Raw genomic sequence first — 25,571 nt, forward strand, 5'->3', positions numbered from 1 at the left:
TGCAGAGGCATTCTGGAATATGGTAGCAAGAGTTTTAACCAAGTAATTTTATTTTTTTTACACTATGCACTTCAGAATTCAGCAGTCGCACTCTGTGATTTTATGTTGTGTACCAGATCACAACTGTGCTGTTAAGGCTCCTAGATGTTTCCACTTCACAATAACATCACTTACAGTCGATCAGGGCAGCTGCAGCAAGGCAGAAATTTACCAAACTGAGTTGTTGCAAAGGTGGAATCCTATGATAGTGCCACATCGAAAGTCGCTGACCTCTTCAGTAGGGCTATTTTACTGTTACTGTTTGTCTACAAAGATTGCAAGACTGTGTGTGCTTACTTTTATACCTGTATGAGCCATATTGTGTTGTATATAGTCATGTCTACAGAGGAATGTCTGGATATTTTTTGATCAGATAGTGTAATTAGATATGCACTATTATTAGCTTCCTATATATTTTTCCTATATAATTGTTGATATATATATATATATATCAACAATTTTCTTCCATATTTAATTAATCTGTCATGTATCAAGTCTCCAATATGGTCAAATCATTCATTTCCATCTTCAGGCAATATTCACTGCATGAATCCAACTAAATCTTGGTCTTCCTTGATGTATTTTTACTGCCACCCTGGCAACAGACTTTTATTTTGCAAACCTTTCATTGTCCATTCTTTTTAAGAGATCATTGTACCTCAAATAAATTTTGCTTATACATTCTTGAATGATAACCATGTCAAGTTTCTTTCTAATAACTTGAGTAGTTCTATGTCGTGAGAGTAATATGTATGCATGGCAAAATGTGAGAGATATTATAAAATATTATATTTTATAATATAATAATAATAATAATATAATAATATTGTTATTATAATTATTATTAACAGCAGCATTCTGGGTGGTTGTCAGCATGGGTTTGTTAAAGGGAGATCATGTTTTACTGCGAAATGTTGAGATAAATTAGTCGGACAAATAAAAGAAAGATGATCCTAATGGGAGATTTTAATTAGTTCCAAGAGCACAGCACAACACGTGTATTGCAAAGACTGCACACATTGTATCGATGCGATGATAAAAAGTACATTGACATACAGGGATAAGGAGATGGTTTTTAGTGCATCTATATAAGGTATTGGTGTCAGCCCACGTATGGACTATTATGCTCAGATTTGGTCACCTAGTTTTCATTATGATGTCGAAACACTATAGAGAGTCCAAAAACGAATAACCAAAGTGATATCATGACTCAAGAGTGTTCGTTATGAAGAGCATTTGAGAGAATGTGGTTATAATTTCTTCTGTTAATACAGAAGAAATTATAAAAAGAGTGATGTTAAGATGGGAGGACCGAGGGGTTATCCTTGGAAGTTTTACAGAGATGTGTGGTGAAGAAGGGAGTGAGGAGTAGATTTTTTATGTGGAGAATTGTTAGTCAGTGGAATGCATTGCCTGAGTGGGTTGTGAGTGCAGATAGTATAAATAACTTGAAGGCTCAGTATGATAGACATATTGCTGGTTGAGTGGGCTTCCCATGATGAGTCTGTTGACTCCAGTGGCGCACCCAGAGGGGGGGCTAGGGGCCCCTGGCATCCCCCAAAGAAAAAGGAAAAACACTAGAAAAATTTCCAAAAATCTTTTCCTAATTAAATTTTTTTAAATTTATTTATGATGTGTCGTGTCTTATATTTCTATACTACTTATGAATTAGCGATCGTTGCAGATGCTCAGTCATAGGTTGTATGCGATGCATAGTGTGTATTCTCAAATCGTCTACTCAACTCGCCCCCTCCAAGATTAAATCCTGAGTGCGCCACTGGTTGACTCCATGGAGGTTACACAAAGTATCACTACTAAAGTTATCACACTTGACCTGAATCACTCCAGGACAGAAAAGTCAGTGGTCACTAGACTCAGTAAAAAGAAAATGCTTGCCACAGAGCAGAACTGCTCTACTCTCCAGGAAGTGAATCAGTGGGAGCCAGGCCCTTCAAGATTTCATAAGTGGAGCTTGATCCAGGAGGATGGTAAGGATGAATCAATGCAAAAGTCTTTTTTTTATACATGTATATATAAATACAAGGTAGTAACATGGTGTATCACCATATTATTAAAATACTTGGGATCAGAGAAAGTTGTAAAACGTTTTTACACTTCCTTTCTCTTGATTATACAATATGCTATGCTTGAGAAGAAATTATATTCTTGTTTAATCCTTACACAAATGTAAGGATTAAACCTACATTTGTGCAAGGAAGTACTTGAGAGCTATATCTACTTATATATAAAGGCCATTGACTTCACATCAATTGCTTAAGTATCCCATAATACAAAGCACACTTCCTTTTAGGATGAGTATATTGCTATTCATTATGGGAAGGGTCTCTACCTATATTGAGGTTTCATAAGTGAAGCCAGGGCCAGGAGGATAGTAAGGTTGAATCAATGCAAAAGTCGTTTACACACACACACACACACACACACACACACACACACACACACACACACACACACACACACACACACACACAATAAAATAGTGTAACACTATATTATTAAAATACTCTGGATCAGAGAAAGTTGTAGAGAGATTTTTTGCTTGGTTATACAGTGGATTATACTAGACAAGAAATTATGTTCTGGTTTTAATTCTTACTCAAGTGTGAGGATTACATGTTTGCATGAGAAGTATCTTCAAGACTATATCTATTTATATATAATATGTTGACTTCTCATTGAGGAATAGGAAGTAGAAGGAAGAATGGTTATGGAAATTATTTAATGAATGGTCAAGAGGAGAGGTGGCAGAAAAAAGAGCTGAATTATGGAGTAATCGCTTTGCAATGCAAATATACAAATGGCGAGTAGAAAGAAGAACGATTATCACAAGATGATTTTAATGGATGAAAGGTGGAGATTTTTAACTGCTGCAAATGTCATAGTTAGTAGAGCTATTCAGTGAGCAGTTCATCATGATGTTTCATCCGAATCAGCATGAAATCAGAAGCTGAAATTTAGAGGAAATGGGAGATGATTTATGGTGAGCAAGAAAGTGGCATATGAGGAGTTAGCTTGATGACTATCACCATGTCTCTTAAAGGAATGTTAAAGGAAGTCAGCCTTAGCTTACTAGTTTTGACAAATTGTGGAGTATATTTTCTGCTTGTCAGCATATTAAATGGAGTTATGTGTTACAAATTTACTTATGTACTATAACAAGGTGACAAATGTATTGTACTAGATGCATATATATAGTGGTATACTTAGATTTTGCAAAGGCATTTAGTAGAACTGATGCACCACAAGTTGTTAACTAAAATAAAACAGATGGGAATGGATGCTAGATCAATGAGCTAGACTAGCAAATGGCTGTTATATAAGTATCAGCAAGTTGTATATGGGATGCAGTATCCTGGAGGAGAAAAGTCACTAGTGGTGTGCCACAGGGGTTTGTTTTGTGGCCATTGTTATTTAATTTGTATATCCATGATAATGGGATGGGTTTAACTGGAGATATACAACTATTTGCAGATAATTTAAATCTGGAGAGAGTGATGAGGAATCAAGCAGATGTTGTGGCCTTACAGGCGGATCCAAATAGATCGTATGAGTGGGCAAGTGTGTACAACCATCAATTCAATGTTGAAAATTGTAAGGTTAATTTGGTAGGCAACAATGGGATGCAAAGTATATGGAACTTGGTAGGGAAATTTTGGAAGAGGTTGAGGATACACAAAACCTGGAGTGGTAGTGGACAAGGATCTGAAGTTCATAGGTCACATTGCACAAGTTGTGAAACCATTATATCAGATTATGGCAATGATGCAGAGGACCTTAACATGCTGAATTCAAGAGGTTATGGTTCCATTGTAAAAGGCTCTGATCAGGCCTCATGGAGTATTGTGTACAAATTTGGTCTCCTAGTTTTCATGATGATAAGAATATATTAGAAAGGGTTCAGAGAAGACTGATTAAGGTAGCGATATGAAGATGCATTGAAGGAATGCAGTTTGAAAAGCCTCATGAATAGGAGGAGGTGAGGGAATATGAGTGAGACATTTAAGTTGGTAAGGGATTGTTACCAGGTTAATGTGGAAGAAATTTTTCACAGAATGGGAGAAGGGGGCCATCCTAAAAGTGTATAAGGAAGGTGTGAGCAAGAGCATAAGGATCAGGTTCTTTGCATTAAGAGTGGTTGGTAAGTGGAATGCATTGCCTGACAGTGTGGTGAATGTGGATACATTGAATGAGTTTAAAGTACAGTTCGATGGGCACTGTGTATAAGAGTATGTACCTTCCATGTACCTCTTGACTCCATGGAGGTCTGATGTTAATAATAATATGTATCATCTCAGATGAAATTAATAAAATTACTGATACAACAAGAATAGATATTAGAATAGAGGTAGATGAGCATGAAGTATTTAGGCTTAATGTTGAGAATTTCAATGTGAATATAGCCATGGGATTGGAGGAATATTATTATTATTATTAAACAAGACCCCATGGAATCAAAGACTCATCTAGGAGGTCCTTTTATCTCACACACATCTCATCATACCGTGTCTTAAACACATTCAAACTCTTTGCAGACACCACACTCTCAGGCAAGGCATTCAAATCACTCACAACTCTGCACGAAAAAAACCTGCCTCTCACTCCCCCTACTCACACCCTCTTTATACAGTTTCTAGGGATGACCTCTGGTTTTCCCCTGATCTCCCACTATTCTCTGTAGAACTTCTCCACCACTGATCCTATAACAACCCCTTACCAACTTCTAGGTCTCTATCATATCTCCCCTCTTCCTTCTCTCCACTAGACTCTGCAAATTACATCTTTTCAATCTTTCCTCATACTCGACATTCCAGAGGCCAGAAACTACCTTAGTCAGTTGCCTTTGGACCCTTTCCAACATCTCTTCATCCTTCTGAAAACCAGGTGACCAAATCTGGGCACAATAGTCCATGTGTGGCCTAATCAAAGCCTTATACAATGGAACAAGAATCTCCCTACTTCTACACGTCAGTGTCCTCTGCATCATTCCCAGAAGTCTTTGTGTTGTCTTCACAATTTTGGCGATGTGTCCCCTAAATTTTAGATCCTTATCCACTATTACCCCCCAGATCTCTTATTTCCTCTACTTCCAACAATACATTCTCACCAAGCATAAATTCTGCATCCCATCTTTGTTTTCCAAATTTTAAAATCTTACATTTTGCAGCATTAAACACACATCCCCATTTCTGTGCCCAATCACTCAATTTATTCAAGTCTTCTTGTAAGGCCACAACATCTTCACTACTTTTTATGGTTCGTCCCAACTTTGCATCATCTGCAAACAACTGAATATCTCCATCCAAATCTTCACCAATATCATTAATATACAAGTTAAATAGTAATGGCCCTAAAACAGACCCCTGAGGCACTCCACTAGTGACTTTCCTTTTCCTGGATATTGCACCCCCATACACAACTTATTGATACCTATCAGATAGCCAGTCTCCAATCCAATGCACTACTCTAATATCCAACCCATCTGCTCTAGTGTGACTGTCAACTTCTCATGAGGTACTTTATCAAAAGCTTTTGCAATATCCAAGTATATTACTGTGTATCCTTCTCCTCTGTCCAAGGAAGCAGTCACTTTATTGTAATAAGTAAGTAGATTACTAAAACATGACCTCCCTTTAACAAATCCATGCTGTCCATCAAAGATTATACCATTGTTGTCAACCCAACTCTGGATCCTAGTTCTCACAAGTTTCTCCAACAACTTAACCACAACACCTGACGCACAGATAGGCCTATAGTTTGATGCTCAAGTTCGATCACCTCCTTTATGAAGTGGCACAATCTTGCCCTCCTTCCATTCCTTAGAAACTTGACCAAGTGCAAAACTCGTATTAAAAAAATATGTCAAGGCAGGTGTCAACTCTCTGGCACATTCCTTCAGAATACGGGGTGATATATTATCAAGTCCCACAGCCTTATTTACATCTAGTTTACTCAACTCCCCAAACACCTCTTGCTCACTTACAGTAAGTCTCTCCTCCCCATCATCAAATGCTCTTAATCTCTCCATGAAGTCACATTCACAAGATTGAAAGATCTTTATGAACTGCTCATTAAGTATCTCCACCACACATTCTGCAACAGCTGTCTTTATACCATTTCCTCCAATCATTGTCATCCTTCCATAATCATTCTTTCTTTTGCTGGCTACATATCGAAAGAACTCCCTAGGATTCTTTTTATCTTCATTACCTAACTGCTGTTCATACCTCTCTTTAGCTACTCTCACCAACCAAGTCACCCTCCTTGCCTGGTCTTTGTAGACCTCATGAAATTGGTTACTTCCACTTCTCTTATGCTGCCTCCACAATGCCCTTTTTCTCTGTATTGCATGCTTAATCTCTTTATTCATCCATTTCACACCTACCTTATTTAACCTTCTCATCCATGGTATACATTTAGACATTGCATCTACTAAATAGTTTTTGAAAATCCCCCAAGCTGCATTGATCCCTTTTCCAGCTAACTCCTCATTCCATGCTACACCTGCAAGCTGTCTCCTGTGCTCTTCATAATCACCCCCCCCCCCACCCTTGTAGTTCCACATATACCGTTTTTTCACAGGGGTGCTTGCACTGCTGGCAACAACCCAGGTAATCACCTCATGGTCACTTTCACCAATTGGTGGATGATTTGACACCTCATTGATAATTATATCCTCCGATGAGATGACCAAATCCAAGACCCTTAATCCTCGTGTGCCCTCTGTTACATACTATTTATCCCTCAAAAACGGTATTATCCCTCAAAAACGCAAGAAACTCATTTTCTTTACTTCCAGTTGCTATCTCTTCATTCCAGTCTATATATTGCCATAATTAAAATCACCCATAATGATCACCCTTTTCTTATTTGCTTGGCTTATTTGACTATACATTTCAATATAACCACCATCCACATTACCAGGTCTATAACAACATCCCACCAAGTATTTGATTCTATTCACCTCTATCTCACACCATACTGCCTCAAAACCACTGGCCCTATTTCCCTCTTGCATCTCTACCTTGTATGGACATAACTCTTTCTCTATCATCAATAGCACTCCCCCTCCCTTTTTACCCCTTCTATCCTCACGAAACACATCATACCTTTCCATCTCTATTCCTGTCAGGATGTCGTCCTCATCTAACCATGTCTCACTTATTCCGACAATCTCTGAGTGCACAGACGCAATTAGTGCAACCATTTCATCCGCCTTGTTTCTTATACTTCTAGCATTGGTATACAAACACAACAACTCATTTCTGGATCTACAGCTAGTTCCACTGAAACCACTCACTCCTCGATGTGATCTCTCCATGCTGGACTGGGGCCATTTCCTTTTCTGCTTCTTCATTTTAGAACCCTTTGCGATTCCATCTGTTTCCTCTTGATCCCTGGTCATCCCATTACTTTCCTGCCTACACATGCTCTCACCCCTCCACTTGGAGCATCCACCTTTCTTACGCTGTGTACTCCTCTCCACCCTGAGCCTCCCCATTTCCCTGCTCCTCTTGCACACCCATTCTCTCATTTTCTATACTCATACCTCTCACTTCCCCATTCATTTCCACTTCTTCAATCTCTCCTGTCTTACTCTCCTGCTCTTCCACATCACTCCCCCCTCTCGATCTGATTCATTCTCTCTATTCACTTCTCTACTTTCCAGCAGCAGTCTCTCCAAGCGACTCACACCATAACCACTCAAATGCAGTCCATCGCTCCCATACGGCTCACTTCGTCCCTCAAACTCATTCCACACATTAACAAACTGTACTCCCATCTCCTCACACATTTCAGCCAGAATATCATTCATAATCCTTGCTCTCCGCCTCATTTCACCACAATCATACCTAGGCAACACACTGACTACCCTTCCTGTCACACTATTCTCTTTTATCTTTCCAAGCAGTCTCCTGACATTCGTTTTGACATGCTCTTTGTTCTCTCTCAAATCATTTGTACCAATTAATACAATTAACTCTTTTGCTCGCTCCCGCCTCATATTCAATGCCTCAATCATTCTACTCATTTTACCGCCTGGAAATATTGGCTAGATGAATAGGTCTAAGTGAGTGGAAAGAAGACAATAGTTCCTTTACATAAAGAAAACCCCAAGCATTAAATTATAGAATGATCACTTTCTCAGGAGTGATACTTAAGGTACTGGAAAAGTTGGTTAAAGGCAGAATTCAGAAATGGGTAGATAAGAATATTATAGTCTGGGGGGAGGGCAGCATGACTTTGTGAAGGAGGTAGATATACTTCATTTACACAATTAAATGATAGGTGAGTTGGATAAGAGAAATGGTTGCACCATGGTATAACTAGACCTGCAAAGCACCCTATTATGCAAATATAAGTAAATGTTGGGATCAATATGAAGCTGGTGACAAGGATAGAAGTTTACTGAAATCCATCATTCCACCACTTTCATGGTCTTCTAGTAATTAGGTTTTTTTTTTCTATAGATGTAATTATTCTATCTTTTTTTTTTTTCCTTTTTCAAGATTAATATCCATTAAATCACTGGTTGCAAGATGCACAATGTTTTGCATACAGCTTCATTTTTGACCTCATTGAATTTTGTTTTTCCCACAATTTTCCCAAGAGTTTTCATTTCTATAGCAGTGTTTCAGGTCTTGTTTCAGATGCCTAATGAGTAGTATATGATGGAGTCAAATCAAGAAGGAAGGTGATAAGTGGTGTATCACATTATTTTGTATTTGAGATGCTTATTTTGTATATTGCTGTTTAATTTGTACATTGATGATAATGGGAATAATCTGAGGAGGAGGAGGGGACTATAATGAAATTATGGTCAAAGCAACTAAGGCTTTAAGACCATTGTATTATTTCTGTTAATTGAATCTATTCTGGCTGGTTTGCATGTTTTGCAGGATGAAAAATCTAATTTTCTGAGATGAAAACCCCCTGCAACCATATAAGAGAGTAGATGCCTCATCTTATACTGAAAATACCATATAAAGGTGCTTGTCATCTTTTTGGTATTTCTAAGCAAAAGGATGTCAATGCTAATGAACTAAGGAAGCTCTCCTGCAGGATGATTTAAATATACTGAATAGTGTTGGGCAAAGTGTAAAGTTATGCATTTTGGGATGAAAAGATTATGAACTATGAAATGATCATGTAGTAATAATAATAATAATAACCATGGGCAAATATTCAGGATGTGCTAGATGTGTGGTGCTCATCCACAGAATAGCAAATCAATGACATTATACTTTTGCATTTATTCCCATTAAAGACTCCCCTAATTGTTTCCAGACTTCAGATGATTCCCAAAAGTAAACATAATATACTAATACTCCATGCAGAGGACACTTTGATGCATAAACATTGCATCACATTTGCATTAATAGGCCAGGTGTGCATTAAAAATATATACACCTTTCAGCCCTTTGAAAAGATGTACAGATGGTACAGTGGGTCAATTCTTAGCATTATAGTAGTTTTGAACCACTCAGAAGGCAAGGCAAGGCAGGGAGAGCTCTGACACAATAACACATGGAAGCATCAACCAATCAAACTGAATATTGTCATTTGTCACAAGTTGCTGTTTTTCTTTTCTGAGTTTCATCTGTTTTTGCATGCATGAAGTGTGAACTGACATGGTAAGCAAGTTTTTATATAGACAAGTTTTTAATATATAATTTTTGATAAATTTATGACTTTTTCTTTTTTGCCCATATTTATAATGGGAAACAGTATTGTAGTCGAAGGCAGTCGTAGCTGGGGGAGGTGGAGGGGGTGGTCCACCCCTGGCAGCACTTTAGGTTTAAGAAATCTTGCCATACTGTCTATAGAACAGCAACTGAATGATGAAACAAACTTCGACAATGTCATCGACGATTTTGCTAACGGAAAAGCAAGAAAAATAACATTTTAGAATGTTGAAATTAAAGTTTTACTTCAAAAATAAACATGGTGTTTTAATTTATCTCCCTATACATCATTTTGACTTTTTGTAGTATTTGTGGTGTGCATTGAGAGGGGCGGCTAACTCAGGGACCACCCTGGGTGGAAGAAGCTTTAGCTATGCCATTGGTCGAAGGAGGTGTTATATTTCTCTGTTTCATTGTTATATATATTGTTATGTCATCTGCTTACCCTATATTAACCTAGTTTCACCTCTAAATAGCCATCCTTCTAATTTACTGTCGTGCCCTTAAAATATTAATTCAGATTTATCTCCTCTTCGGATATTGGCCAAATTTATATTATGCTGCACCAGCCAATATCCTGTAACAGAGGACTCTTGTTCAGGGAAATAATTCTAAATTCAAAAGGGATACACACAATAATTAATCTCACGCTAGCGCTGTGCAAATTCAGTTAGCAGTCAGGACTCAAATCTCACTTAAGCAATTATATCTAAATTACTTCCCACCAAAAGGTTCTATTTCATAAGTGGTGGTTTGAATTCGTACTCAGGCATAAACTCAGGTATAAGGTACAAAACATGTTTATTGGAAAAACATAAAACATTTACAGTTAAGAAATTTCAATTATTCAATGGATCAAAATTTACTCTAAGTTAAGGTTCATACTAAATCACAATGCATCTGAGTATGCTAAATCCAAGTATATTACTGTGTATCCTTCTCCTCTGTCCAAGGAAGCTGTCACTTTATTGTAATAAGTAAGTAGATTACTAAAACACGACCTCCCTTTAGCAAATCCATGCTGTCCATCAAAGATTATACCATTGTTGTCAACCCAACTCTGGATCCTAGTTCTCACAAGCTTCTCCAACAACTTAACCACAACACCTGACACACAGATAGGCCTATAGTTTGATGCTTGAGTTCGATCACATACTAAATCACAATGCATCTGAGTATGCTAAATCCTTCAATTACGAAAGGATAAGATTAAGTGTAAGCATAATAGTAAGGAGTTGAGTAGAGGTGTTTGAAGCATAAGTGTAAGGAGTTGAGTAGAGGTGTTTGGGGAGTTGAGTAAACAAGATGTAAATAAGGCTGTGGGACTTGATAATATATCACCGCGTATTCTGAAGGAATGTGCCAGAGAGTTGACACCTGCCTTGACATATTTTTTTAATACGAGTCTTGCACTTGGTCAAGTCCCTAAAGAGTGGAAGGAGGGCAAGATTGTGCCACTTCATAAAGGAGGTGATCGAACTCAAGCATCAAACTATAGGCCTATCTGTGTGTCAGGTGTTGTGGTTAAGTTGTTGGAGAAGCTTGTGAGAACTAGGATCCAGAGTTGGGTTGACAACAATGGTATAATCTTTGATGGACAGCATGGATTTGCTAAAGGGAGGTCGTGTTTTAGTAATCTACTTACTTATTACAATAAAGTGACTGCTTCCTTGGACAGAGGAGAAGTATACACAGTAATATACTTGGATTTCGCAAAAGCTTTTGATAGAGTACCTCATGATAAGTTGACAGTCAAACTAGAGCAGATGGGGTTGGATATTAGATTAGTGCATTGGATTGGAGACTGGCTATCTGATAGGTATCAATAAGTTGTGTATGGGGGTGCAATATCCAGGAAAAGGAAAGTCACTAGTGGAGTGCCTCAGGGATCTGTTTTAGGGCCATTACTATTTAACTTATATATTAATGATATTGGCGAAGATTTGGATGGAGATATTCAGTTGTTTGCAGATGATGCAAAGTTGGGATGAACCATAAAGAGTAGTGAAGATGTTGTGGCCTTGCAAGAAGACTTGAATAAATTGAGTGATTGGGCAAGCAAATGAGTTCAATGTTGCAAAATGTAAGGTTTTAAAATTTGGAAAACAAAGATGGGATGCAGAATTTATGCTTGGTGAGAATATATTGTTGGAAGTAGACGAAATAAGAGATCTGGGAGTGATAGTGGATAAGGATCTAAAATTTAGGGGACACATCGCCAAAATTGTGAAGACAACACAAAGACTTCTGGGAATGATGAGGAGGACACTGACGTGTAGAAGTAGGGAGATTCTTGTTCCATTGTATAAGGCTTTGATTAGGCCACACATGGACTATTGTGCCCAGATTTGGTCACCTGGTTTTCAGAAGGATGAAGAGATGTTGGAAAGGGTCCAAAGGCGACTGACTAAGGTAGTTTCTGACCTCTGGAATGTCGAGTATGAGGAAAGATTGAAAAGATGTAATTTGCAGAGTCTAGGGGAGAGAAGGAAGAGGGGAAATATGATAGAGACCTAGAAGTTGGTAAGGGGTTGTTATAGGATCAATGGTGGAGAAGTTCTACAGCGAATAGTGGGAGATCAGGGGAGAACCAGAGGTCATCCCTGGAAACTATATAAAGAGGGTGTGAGTAGGGGAGTGAGAGGCAGGTTTTTTTCGTGCAGAGCTGTGAATGATTGGAATGCCTTGCCTGAGAGTGTGGTGTCTGCAAGGAGTTTGAATGTGTTTAAGACCCGGTATGATGAGATGTGTGTGAGATAAAAGGACCTCCTAGATGAGTCTTTGACTCCATGTGGTCTTGTTTAATAATAATAATACTACTAGGTTATAATTCCTTTCACAAGTCATTCACAGAACACGCATTGAACACTTTCATGAATACTCTCCTAATATATATCTTAATTCTAAATTTCATCAAGCAAGCCTAGCCATTCACAATCAAAATACTGCCTGTCAACAATTCTTGTTTGTTTCGCAGGATCTTAATTAATTCAATCAATTCTCACTTAAAAGTTCTCTACTAGTGTCCTTTAGTTTAAAGTATACACAATTTTTTATTATTCAAAGCGATTTTTTAACATAGAACGAAAATCTTTATATTACCGGATCCTTTCAGATTTCGTGCTGCCATCTCATGTAGATCTGGGTTACCTAACTATATATTCTTCGGCTGTCTTTTCACCTGGCAATGCACTACGCTTTTCTTTTAATCGTTTCCGACTGTGGCGTGTTGTCTATCACTCTGCAAGAAACTATCTCCGATGGGATATTCTGCTAAGGCTCGATTCTGCATAGGCCGTCATATCGTGATCAGCTCCACTTGGAAATCTTCAAGCATTCTCAAGAAAAGAACCACCATCTGTCATCACTGTAGTCGATCCACCGCTCTCTCACGACTCCCCCAACAAATATCCTAAAACTCGAATCCAGGAACCAAAAGGAAAAAGAAGCCCTCTAAAATGGCGCACTTCGTCTTTTATTCACCCTTTTCAGGCACCCTCTATTCAATGTGGTTTTCACCCACGAACCCCTTTCTTCATGCCCCTTGGGTGATCCTATACTCTCCCTAATCTGTTAGCTTACATTATTCCGGGTAGCCGTTCTGACATCATTTTCCGCATAAGTATAGCCTCCATCGCTACGCTCGACTCATACAGATTATATGTGATTATTCCAGATTACTATTTATAATTTTTCTCAGAATTTCATAATGTACTAGACAGCTTAATGGGAATTACAAATAACTTAACAATTCCTTTACACAATTCTTACTATTTTGACACAAATTTCTCTGCTTCTCATTTCAGTCATGCAGGAATAACTCTCACTATATGGCACACATGGACTACACATTATTACATAACATAAAATAATACTTCATAATTATTAGCTGATGTGCAGATATCTCCATAATTAGTAGTAAATATCATGTTAAATCCTGAATAAAGAATTTACTTGTAAAGTTCTCCATTCAGGATCTAACAGAGATCAAGCAATGGTATTAATATACAAGAAATACATTTCTGCACACATGCAATGAGCTCATTCAATCTCTCTTACGTACCTCTTAAAATACAGGGTTATGCAATCATAACTTGGAAGCATTATTTAATCAATGTTACTTCAGTGGTTTGCTCTAAGATTGAATGATACTTCTGTTATTATGTTAGTTCTGGCAATACTAAGTTATTCAAATTTATACATGATATTTTTGCTCAATCTTATTAATTACAAATCTTATGAGAGTTAATCTCCTTGCTATAAGATTTATGCAATTCACAGGCTCAATGTACAAAGTAGTACCTTCAATCAATGCATTTCATATAACACTTCGTTCCTTGAACTGTTCCATCAAAAGTTCACACATACACACTTTCATAAGTCACAGCAGGAAGGTCCCAACAAGACGTTCAGTCCTAAACGGGTCTCCTAGTCGGGTCAAGCAGGGCTATGCTTAAGGTTTTCCCCTTTCTCGTTGTTCACACTGGTTTATACAGCACTTCTTATGCATATAGGGTAAGAAATATTTGCCTTACCGGTTAATCTCCTTAGCGAAGTTGTCCCTTGGTTTTATGGCTGATCTTTCCACAGATATGGCAAGACTTCCTTGTTGTTTGCGCTGTCTTTCTTTACTCAATCCTTTCGAAGTATTGAATCCTTCGAAGTAGTCACATTGGTGGTAACTCACCAATGGCCCTGTCTGCTGGTTCCTCGTTGTACAGTTGGATGACTAGTACGTAACGGAACCCACTACAACGTGGAGGATTGCTGGAAACCGGCGACAAGCATCCTCAGCCTTCATGGCCTTCTCACTGGCACACAGGAAAAATGCAGGAAACAAGAGAGCGTTTGAAGAGCGCACCGCCTTTATATCATGGCAGCGAGCGCCCTCTCTCTCAGTCTACGTCACTCACACAGCCGTCTTTGATTCTCTCATACGGTCATGTTCTTTACTCGGCAGCCTTCTTAATGGAACTCTTACTGCAGGGGTTACCGGATGACATCTTGGATTTTTCTGCTGTGTCATGGACTGATACATAATGATGAGACCCTCCAATGATTGGTTAACAACTCTGAGATCACTTAACATAACTTCCCTTGTATCGGGCATGATTTCTAACATAGCTTTTGAATTACCTTACAATAATATTATTGATTAAATTGCTATACTCTCAAATTACACTTTATTCATTGCTTCTATGCCTTTGCTCTTGAGAGCTTAAGCATGTCTTTATCCCAAGTGAGTATTTTCTCATGTTGTGGCTGAAACAAATGGCGGACACAGAGTGGGCCAGTTATTTCCGACACAACAGTCTCTTTTCATTTTGAATCTTTTAAGAACCTCTTCATTGCCTCACTCTTTCAGTCCAGCTGATACGACCCATTTTTCTCAAGCACCACATTTCAAATGCATTCAATAGGTCACTCATCCTGGATGATCTTATTGATCGTCCAGGACTCACCTCCATATGTCCCCACGCTCCAGATCATTGTCTTGAGAATTCTTACTTTTAACTGTTTGTTAAGATTTCTGTTTCCTAATATGTGGTATATTTGGAAAAATGCTGTGTTTGCTTTTTTAATTCTGTTCTTATTTCATAATCAGATCTATTGTGTTCTGTTATCCAACTCCCAAGAACTCCCAAGGTATTCAAAACTTTTTACATTTTCTATTCTTTGTCCGTTCAAAATGATTTCCATCCCATAATTTCCATTTCCTTTCCTTGAAATCTTCATCACTTTTGTCTTCTGAATGTTTATTTTCATTTTATATCTTTCATTTCCAATCCTGTTCAGTCTGTTTAAAATTCTTTGCAAGCTTTCCTCTGTTTCGCTTGTAAGTACAATGTCATCTGCATATCTTATATTATTTATCAGATGTCTGTTTATCTTTATTCCATACTTCAGATCTTCTAAGGCCTCCCTTATCATCCATTCACTATAGATATTAAAAAGGAGTGGGGACATCCCACACCCTTTCTTATGGGGGATCCATTCAGTATCCTCTCCTTCAAATCTGACCCTGGCTTCTTGAGTTTTGTATATTCTGAACAAAATTCTCATGATATTTTTATCTATTCCTATTTTATGCAAAATATCAAATAAAACAGAGTGATTAATGTTATTGAAAGCTTTTCCATAGTCCACAAAGCACATAGATATAAATCTTTATTGCACTCAATCATTCTTTCCCCCAATATCCGTAGTGTTGTGATAGCATCCCTGGTTCCCCAAAGATATAAAATTACTCAAAGATATAAAATTTGGAACCAAATTTTATATCTTTGAGTAATTCAAATATATCAAACAAATATAGTATTCTCTTTCATTACTGTTTTCTAATATACAGTATCTTAAAACAAACATATTGTACCCCCCCCCTGTGCAGATTTGGTTACAATTAATTGATAATTAAAGTATTCAAAGTTATTCCTACAATTAATTGCATTAGATCAATTAAGATGAGCACTGATGTGCTATATACTCTTAAAACTTTCTTACATCGATAAAAATGCAGTCATGTGGTCAAGCTGACATGAATTTTGTAGTGCAGGTTGCATAAGCACGATAGCACAACCAACCAAAATGGGCATGCGACACCACTGATAATAACATATTTCATTACCAAATGTCATGTAAAATTGATATTATACTTTTCATTAATATAACTTTTATAATAAAGTAATAAGAGAAGTCAACGAGGGAAAGGCATATCCTGCCGGTTTTTTTTTTTTTTACAAAGCCATTTGATAGGGTGCCACTTGACAAGCTGATATTTAAGTTGCAACACATGGGTTTGGATATTAGCTTTGTTAATTAGATTGGAGACCGGCTGTCTGATAGGTATCAGAGAGTTGTGTATAATGGGACTGTATCAAGGAAGCAGAAGGTCACAAGTGCGGTCCCACAGGACTCGGTACTCTTTTTTTTTTTTTTTTTTTTAATGCTGAGTCCATACACGAGAGGTTGGTTGATCAACCTATAGTGCAACAGTACTGTATATGGGTAAAAGTGGGACCATGTTTTACTGTTTAAAACATGGTTTAACTTTTATATCAATGACATTGGCAACAGATTGCAGGGAGATATTCAGTTGTTTGCAGATGATGTGAAGGTGGGAAGAGTTATTAGTAATAGTGCAGATGTGGAAGCCATTCAGGAGGATTTGAATAAAATGGACTGATGAGCAAAGGAATGAGGTGTAAATTTAATTCAGCTAAATGTAAAGTCTTGAAATTTGGGGTACATCAATGGGAGAATGCATGCTCTGTTGGAGGAACTGTACTGTAGGAAGTAGGGGAAGGCAAGGAATTATTTTGGGGGGGATGATGATTGATAGAAACCTAAAATTCAGGGAACATATTGCAGAGGTGGTGAAGGTAAGCCAGAGGATTGCTGCAAGACTGAGAAGGACAATGACCAGCAGAGGTAAAAGAGTTGTCATTCCATTGTATAAAGCCCTGTTCAGACAACATCAGGATTGCAGTGCTCAAATAAAAGGATAAATTAACCTTGGAAATAGTGTAGAGGCAGAGATATCAGGATTGTATAATGTTAGTTTTGAAGATAGACTGAGGGAATGTAGATTGCAAAGTTTGATAGATAGAAGGAGAGGTGATATGATTGAGACTTTTAAACTGTTGAGAGGTAGTCACAGGATTGACACTGAGGAGTTCTTACAATTGATGGAACAAGAGGGAAGGAGCAAGGAAAGGGGGGGCCATCCCTGGAAGTTGCAAAAGGAAGTAGTAAGCCAGAGGGTGAGAAATGGTTTCTTTGTATGGAGGGTGGTTGAACTGTGGTATGCATTGCCTGATAGAGTGGTGAGAGTACAAATGGTCAATGAGTTCAAGGAGTGTTATGATAGACTGTGATTTCTAGGGTGGGCTTCCAACAATGAGTTTTGCGATTCCACAGAGATCCTGATAATAAATAATATATTGTCAATTTAGACAGTGGCTGGCTGAATGGTAGACATCAGTATATTATTGTTAAGTATGTTTAGTAAAATTGAAAGTATAATATTAATTTCATTAAACATATTCAACAATAACATACTGAAGTCTACCATTCAGTCAGCCGCTGTCTAAATCGCCAATATATTATTTATCTCAATCAGCTGTAACTTTTCAGTTAGTGTTTCATCAAATGGAGTGGCAAACCCTACATTTTTTCTTGAAGGAGAGGTCACTCGGTCAAGTAGGGTAGTGGTTTCTTGCTAGATAAAATTCATCTACCTAAAGATATTCACATATGTCTGTGCCACGGTGAGATTAGAACCCTTAGCCTTTAGGTTAGAGAGTATAGCTAGACTGGTATTTTTACTACAAAAGTGTATTAAATGTGGAATATGTATATATCAAATATGAAATTTTTATAAACCTAAAAAATAAAAAAGTGTATTGCTTGAAGGGAAAAAAAGCCAATTTGAATGGGTTACTAGTGAAAAAAAAATCTGTAGACTAATTTTGAAATATTCATTTTGGTTAAATTGATTTTTTTTCTTTACTGATTAAATAATGTAAAAAAAAAAATTACGATTTCTCTTAAAATTACAGATTTTGACTTCCTCACTAAACATGTTATTCTCTTTGTCTGCAATTTGTACTTTTGTTATTATTCATGTTTTGGATGATCTATTTGTGCAGAAGTGAGACTGGGCTGGAAAGGAGGGAATTTTTATAATTATACTATTTATCAGTACAAGCATTTCACTCTGATCCTTGTTTATTCTTCTGCAATGCAATACAGGTTAGAATAACTGTTTTCAAATACTGCATACCTACCAAGTCCTAATGATTTTTTTCTTTCAAATTTCCCATTTTTTTATGGTTCTTTAGTTCCATACCCATCCACACTGAAACTTCCACATGCCTGGCAATTCCTTGATGACAATGAAGATGATGATGATGATGATAATAAGAGAAAATATGAGGACATCCTCTATGAGATTACATAAGTAACTAATTTCACTTATGTTTTTGCAACTAAAGCTTAATGTTTTATAGAAGATTAATTACACAGTTAAATGGAAATTAGTTACTATTAATTTATAGTAAAAATAAATAAACTGGGAGACTAAAATAAAAAACACAATTTGAATATATTTACCTTGTTTATTTCTGTTTCACTATAGTTAAATTTTACTGTAATAGGTGGAGGACTACCAAACTCAGGCTCAAAAGACCTATCATCATACTCAGAATACTGTATAGTATCATGATAAAAGAGTGATTCACCAATCCCAGGCTGGTCCAATTCTGTTAATCGCCCTAGAATTCAATATTTATAACACAACTATTAAAAAGGAGCATTGTTAATGTTTTTTTTCCTAATTACAATGATTTCATTAATGCCTGTATAAACCAAATATTTAAATTTTGGGGAGTGCCAATTATATAATTTCAGGCAGGCTACTGTTCTGCTAGTATGTTAAAATGAATTGCTAAAAGTATTCATTTAAATTAACTCATCCATGAGTTGATTCTAGTAGATGAGTAAACAAAAATTATGTAAATAATTCAGTTTACCCATACTTTGTCTTACTGAAGGTTATTATAGTTTCATGTTTTGGATGATATATCTGGATAATATAAACTGTATTAAATCTTCATCAAATTTTGATATGTATACCTCAAGATGGGGGAGAACAGAAACCTATGACAGTACAACATAATTAAGTTTACATTATTATTAACTTCCTATCAATACTTTTCTCCACTTAATCTACTACTTTTAAGAACCTGCAACACTGCCAGGTCTTATATATTTCAGTCTTAAAGAGCACTTTTTTATTTAATGAGACTCCTATCCATGAGACACTGTAAACCTACAGTATATTTTATTTAATTTTTTACATAATCCAAACCTGTGTAGCTACAGTAGAAGTGGCATTTACTTCCTCAGTACTAGGCTGCCCAAAGAAAGACTGAGGTTCAATTCTAGTTTTCTTCCTGTAAAAGCAAGAAAATCAACTATAGGATTCACACTACTTTGGACAATAACATATGTGTTGGAGTCAGGGACCAAGAGATGGTAGCACTTATTTGCCAGTCTGTTCACATGATGTGGATTAAAATTAGTGATAGTCTTGGGCCAGCTATCTCTGATTGGCTACTGATGGAGACTGAACTGCTTACTCAGTCTCAAAAGGGCTAAAATGGCCTCACCTATTCCCTATAAGGGAATAAAAGGAGTTACCCACCTTTTTTAATTCAGAAAACATGCTGTAGAGACCAAACATGAAACATTTTCAAGCCATTCCAGGCTTCAAGTAAGGAAAGCAGGGTGATGGTAGCCTCAGAGCGGGCAATGGAATTATTATTATTAGTATTATTATTATTATGTGACACCTCCAAGGAATAGAAAGACAGGGAGTGCATCTACTCTACAGCTCTCCGTCTCCACCACTAAATCCACCACCTACAGGGAACTGCACCAATGCCATCTACTGCTCACCACCACTAGTATTTTTTCGTCTGTAAATTGCTCGTTTTCTCAAGGCTGATTTGTTTGTATGCAGGATGAAAAAACCCAAGTTTCAGGGATAAAACCCTCCTACCTCTGTATGAAATCAGCTAACTCACCTTGAACTGAAAAAACAGATTCCTCTTGTCATGACAAGAATCAAACTTAGGCCTTTTCCAATTGAAGGGCACAACGCATGAATTATCTCCCACCTAAAAACAATTACCCACATCCATGGGAGAATTCAAACCCATTGCCTGCCGGTTGGAGAGCAGGTATATTAACTATTCTGCCAATCAAGCTAGCAAATGGGAGAATTCAAACCCATGGCCTGTTGTTGGAGAGCAGGTATATTAACCATTAAAGATGCAAAGAAATTATATTCTTGGTTTAATCCTTTCTCCAAGTGTAAGCAAACAAAGTTTGCACCTGAAGTATTTTCAGGACTGGACAACTCGTATATAGAAGCTAATGACTTCACATCACTTGCCTTATTAACCCATAATGCACAAAGCACATCTCCTTACGGACATGTATAATGCTATGCCTTATGGGAAGGGTCACCACCCAGACTGGTTTTGACCTTCATTGAGGTCTCATCAGTGGGAGCCTATTTCAATATCTCATCAGATATTGAAATAGGTGTTTGGCCAAGGTGGTAGGAAATAGACCCAGATGTAGGTGTTTGATGCAGTTTGCTAGCTTGATTGAGTCTATTTCCTACCACCTTGGTCAAACACCTATTTCAATATCCTTTTCTCTTCCATTCTGTTTATGTGACCACAGCACATTTATTTGCACCTGAAGTATTTTCAGGACTGGGCAATTTGTATATAGAAACTAATGACTTCAGATCACATGCCTTAGTATCCCATAATGCAGGGTACGTCTCCTTATGGACATGTATAATGCTATGCCTTATCGGAAGGGTCACTACCCAAAACCAGTTTCGACCTTTATTGAGGTCTCATCAGCGGGAGCCAGACCCAGAGGTGATACCAAGGTTGAAGTAATGCAGAAGTCATATTTCCATATACAAGCAGTCAAAAGGTGTCACACATTATTAAAATACTCTGGATTAGAGATAGCTGTGTCCAGTCCTGAAAATACTTCAGGTGCAAACTTTGTTTGCTTACACTTGGATAAAGGATTAAACCAAAAATATAATTTCTTGGCATCATTAATTTATAGTATAACCAAGTGAAAAAACTTCCAACAACTATGTGAAATGCATGGCACCTTTCGGCTACTCGTATATGGAAATATGACTTCTGCATTACTTCAATCTTGGTATCACCTCTGAGTCTGGCTCTCACTGATGAGAGCTCAATAAAGGTCAAAACTGGTCTGGGTAGTGACCCCTTCCCATAAGGCATAGCAATATACATGTCCGTAAGGAGATGTGCTTTGCATTATGGGTTAATAAGGCAAGTGATGTGAAGTCATTAGCTTCTATATACGAGTTGCCCAGTCCTGAAAATACTTCAGGTGCAAATTTTGTTACTTACACTTGGATAAAATATCAAACCAAGAATATAATTTCTTGGCATCTTTAATTTATTGTTGCTTATGTTGTTTTATGTTCAGCAAAATTAGTGGGCACGATAGATGATAGATCTTCTGAAGGGCACACCAACAGAAATATCTGTAGCAGAGACATAATGCAGAAAATGGCGATCTGTGAAAGAGGGGTCATCAATTAGACATCGGAATTCTGACAGATAAGACTAATTTGGAGTAAAACTGTCAACAGGAAGTTAGTAATAAAATGTAAATTTTTCATGCAGTGCTATATCACAATCTCCTGTACACACATTGAGAGTACATATCAGAAATTTAATGATGATGACTTAAGAGGAGCATAAGAGACAGAGAGAGAGAGAGAGAGAATATATAAAATAGTTGCTGAATGAAATGAAAAAGAAAAGCAATTTCAAGATCATAATTTTGTTGCCAAGGTATAACATGAGTAAGGTGAGATTGAAATGATTTGATGCAAGGACTGTGCAGGTGAAATGGTGTGTAGTATTCAATGTGTAGAATTTATGGAAACAAAAACACACGTTTGAGCGATTACATTACTTACAATTAAGAAAAAATATATATATATATGAACAAGACAAGCTACAAGACACTACACATAAGTACACTAAATCTGACTGCTTTGTTAATCTTTTACACTAGCCTGACTCTGGTAACAAAAAATAAATAAGAGAAAATATAATAAATAATTAAATAAATTTTTTTTTTTATATATAATAAGTATAATAATATACAGAGTATAATAAAAAAATTACAGTGGAACTATATCAAATGCATCTTTATAGCACTGTTACCTTCAGGTTTTCTTGTATTAGATTTCTGCCTCAAGTTCTGGATTCTGTATAGGTGTAGATGGGTCTTCCAGATTCTTGGAATTACTAATCCATCATTCTTGTTGAGATCAAGATGATGAATTAGCATCTCACAAGTTTTCCTAAAATTTTTCTAAAAGGACTTTGTGCCTTTCCAGTTAATTCTTTGACAGGTCTGGAGTGCATATGACAGGCCTGTTTTACCAGAGTGAAGGGAAATTTAATGTGGCAATTTTATATAGCATCTACAACCTGTATAGCTTCCAGAACTTGATGGCAGAACTCTAACACAAGAAAAGCTGAAGATGACAGAACTGTAGAGATGCATTTGATGTAGTTCTACTGTACTTTTTTTTTTATCCTCTGTATATTATTATACTTATTCTAATTTTTTAAAATTTTATTTTATCTTAAATTTTCTTATCAGAGGTCAGGCTAGTGTAAAAAAATTTGCAACACAGTCTAATTTAGCATACTGTGTAGCATCATGTAGCTTGTGTTCATATATATGCTTTCTGATGATGACGTGATAAAAAGGTCGAAACATCAAGTGTTATTTTCTTAACTGTAATTGCTCTAACACATGTTTTTGTCTCTATAAATTCTATACAATGGATGCTGACCACCATATAACTTTAAAAAAATGAATAGTGTGTAGCATGTTGATATATCAGGTGACTTTAGTGGACAAAAGGATTTGCACTTGCAGAATCTATTACACTTAAACATATTTGGTGTCAGGTGCTTGGAAAAACTCTTGTTCAGTGCAAGAGTGAATGGTGACATGACAGCTTAGATATATAAATTAAGGTACGAGGTTGAAATTACAATTGTAATGAAAAATGAGAGAGAAAGAGTGATAGCATGGCAGGATTAGTTTTGTCAGTAAAGAAAGGTGATGACAGCAGCAGAGGCAAGGTAGGAAATTTTATTGGGCAATCAACTTGGGCTATTTATCTGAACACATTAGGTTTTAAAATTCTTAATGCTGATCAGCACGGTATCTAGCTATCATGAATGTTCACAACTGCTACAAGCATTAATGAAAGGTGAAGGGTTGGTAAATTCAGCTGAAGTAGAACTTATTGGCAGTAGTGAAGCATGGTTGATGGAAGATATTCTTATATAAAACAGAACATGAGGGGGTGCAGTTTATTCAGTGAAGACAGGCAAGATCAGGACAAGAGAATTTGATAATGATTGTATTTATTATTATTATATTTATTATTATGATTCAGGCCACCGTGGAGTCAAAAGACTCCACGGTGGCCTGAATGCCACCTCTAGGAGGTCCTTCCTAGAAAACACAAAGTCTATCATACCACTACTTGAACTCATTGACCTTTCATGCTCTGACCACTCTATCAGGCAATGCATTCCATGGTTCAACCACCTTCCATGCAAAGAAACCACTCCTCACCCTCTTGCTCACAGCTTCCTTTCATAACTTCCAGGGATGGTACCCTTGTCCTCACTCCCCCCTGTTCTACCAAGCAAAAGAACTCCCCAGTGTCAATCCTATAATTACCTCTCAACAGTTTAAAAGTCTCAATCATATCACCTCTCCTCCTTCTATCTACTAAACTCTGCAGTCCACATTTCCTCAGCCAATCCTCATAACTAACATTGTACAGACCTGAAACCATCTTTGTTATCTGCCTCTGTACCCTTTTCACAGTTAATTTATCCCCCTTCAAATCCTGAGGACCAAATCTGAGAACATCTCATCTGTCTCCAAAGTCTCTGATGAAATAATCACCATAATAAACCCAAAAACAACAATAACCTGTTTCATATGCACCCACCGAGACTTCAGATGAAAACTCCAAGAATACGATCAACAGCTACAACATGACAGCTTGGACGTTGCCTGGATCAACAAGATCCATGATACCAATCAAGCGATCAGGGGTTGGATAGAAAAGTAGAATACTGAAAGGAAACAGAAACTGATAAATAAACTATGATAAATTTATTTTAATCCTTTAACCCAGTGAGAGCAAACAAAGTTTGTGCCTGAAAATATCTTCAGGACTGAATATAGTGTTATACTATCTTACCTGGGTAAGTAGTACAACACCAGGCAACTGGCAGCAAAGGTGGAGCAAGCTACCAACACTCCTATCCCATTATATCTCCCCTAATGCAAAACACATCTCCTTGTGGATATGTATACTGTTATGCATTAAGGGATTGGCCACTAACCAGACTAGTTTCGACCTTTATTGAGGTCTCTTCAGTGGGAGCCAGGCCCAGAGTTGGAGATACCAGGCAGAAGCAGTAGCAAGGTCATCTTTACCTAGAGGAGTTGCCAAAAGGTTTGCCACCTTTTTTTTTTTTTTATTTAATTACTCTGGATTTAGAGAAAGATGTTGAAAGTTTATTTTTCACTAGGTTAGACTATGATAAATTTAGTTTAATCCTTTATCCCAGTGAGAGCAAACAAAGTTTGCGCCTGAAAATGTCTTCAGGACTGGGGTAAGGTAGTACAACATGGGTAACTCGCAGCTCAACCCCAGTACTACCTTACCCCAGTGTCCTGGGGTAAGGTAGTACTGGGGTTGAGAAAGATTAGCAAAACAAGTGTTCTCTGCGAGGTTGGCAGGAAAACGACCCAGAGGAAGACCAAGATATAGGTGGATTGATACGGTACAAAGTGCCTTAGACAATAGAAATATAAGATCTGATAATGTTGGAGTCTTGACAAGTAACAGAATGATTTGGAGGAAAATTGTAGATAGGAAGTTAGTAATGATGTAATTTTTTCATGTAGTACTGTTATATCCTGTACACCCCTTGAGGGTACATGGCAGGAATTTGATGATGATGATGATGTCTCACACCAGACATTAACTGCTGACTTGCAACTCAACTAAAGACTAAGTATTGCTTGATATAATGCCCCACTGACACCATATAACTGCAGCATATTGAATAGCTTCTCTCTCGGCACCTTGTCGTATGCCTTTTCCAGATCGACAAAACTTAAATACAGATTTTTGTTATA

General features: G+C 37.2%; 1 protein-coding gene across 2 annotated transcripts in view; it reads right to left on the minus strand.

Moving 5' to 3' along the window:
• The window catches only part of mesh (sushi domain containing 2 mesh), a 373,145-nt gene that overhangs the window by 123,254 nt on the left and 224,320 nt on the right, over positions 1–25,571 (minus strand). For both annotated transcript variants that reach the window (XM_090395295.1, XM_090395296.1), the window contains exon 17: positions 18,855–19,015. In XM_090395295.1, the coding sequence (XP_090251421.1) occupies positions 18,855–19,015 (161 nt within the window). The remainder of the gene's footprint in view (positions 1–18,854; positions 19,016–25,571) is intronic.

The sequence above is a fragment of the Typopeltis vanoorti genome, chromosome 7 (assembly GCF_054136105.1).
Source record: "Typopeltis vanoorti isolate ZY-2024b chromosome 7, IOZ_Tvanoo_1.0, whole genome shotgun sequence".
Taxonomy (NCBI): domain Eukaryota; kingdom Metazoa; phylum Arthropoda; class Arachnida; order Uropygi; family Thelyphonidae; genus Typopeltis; species Typopeltis vanoorti.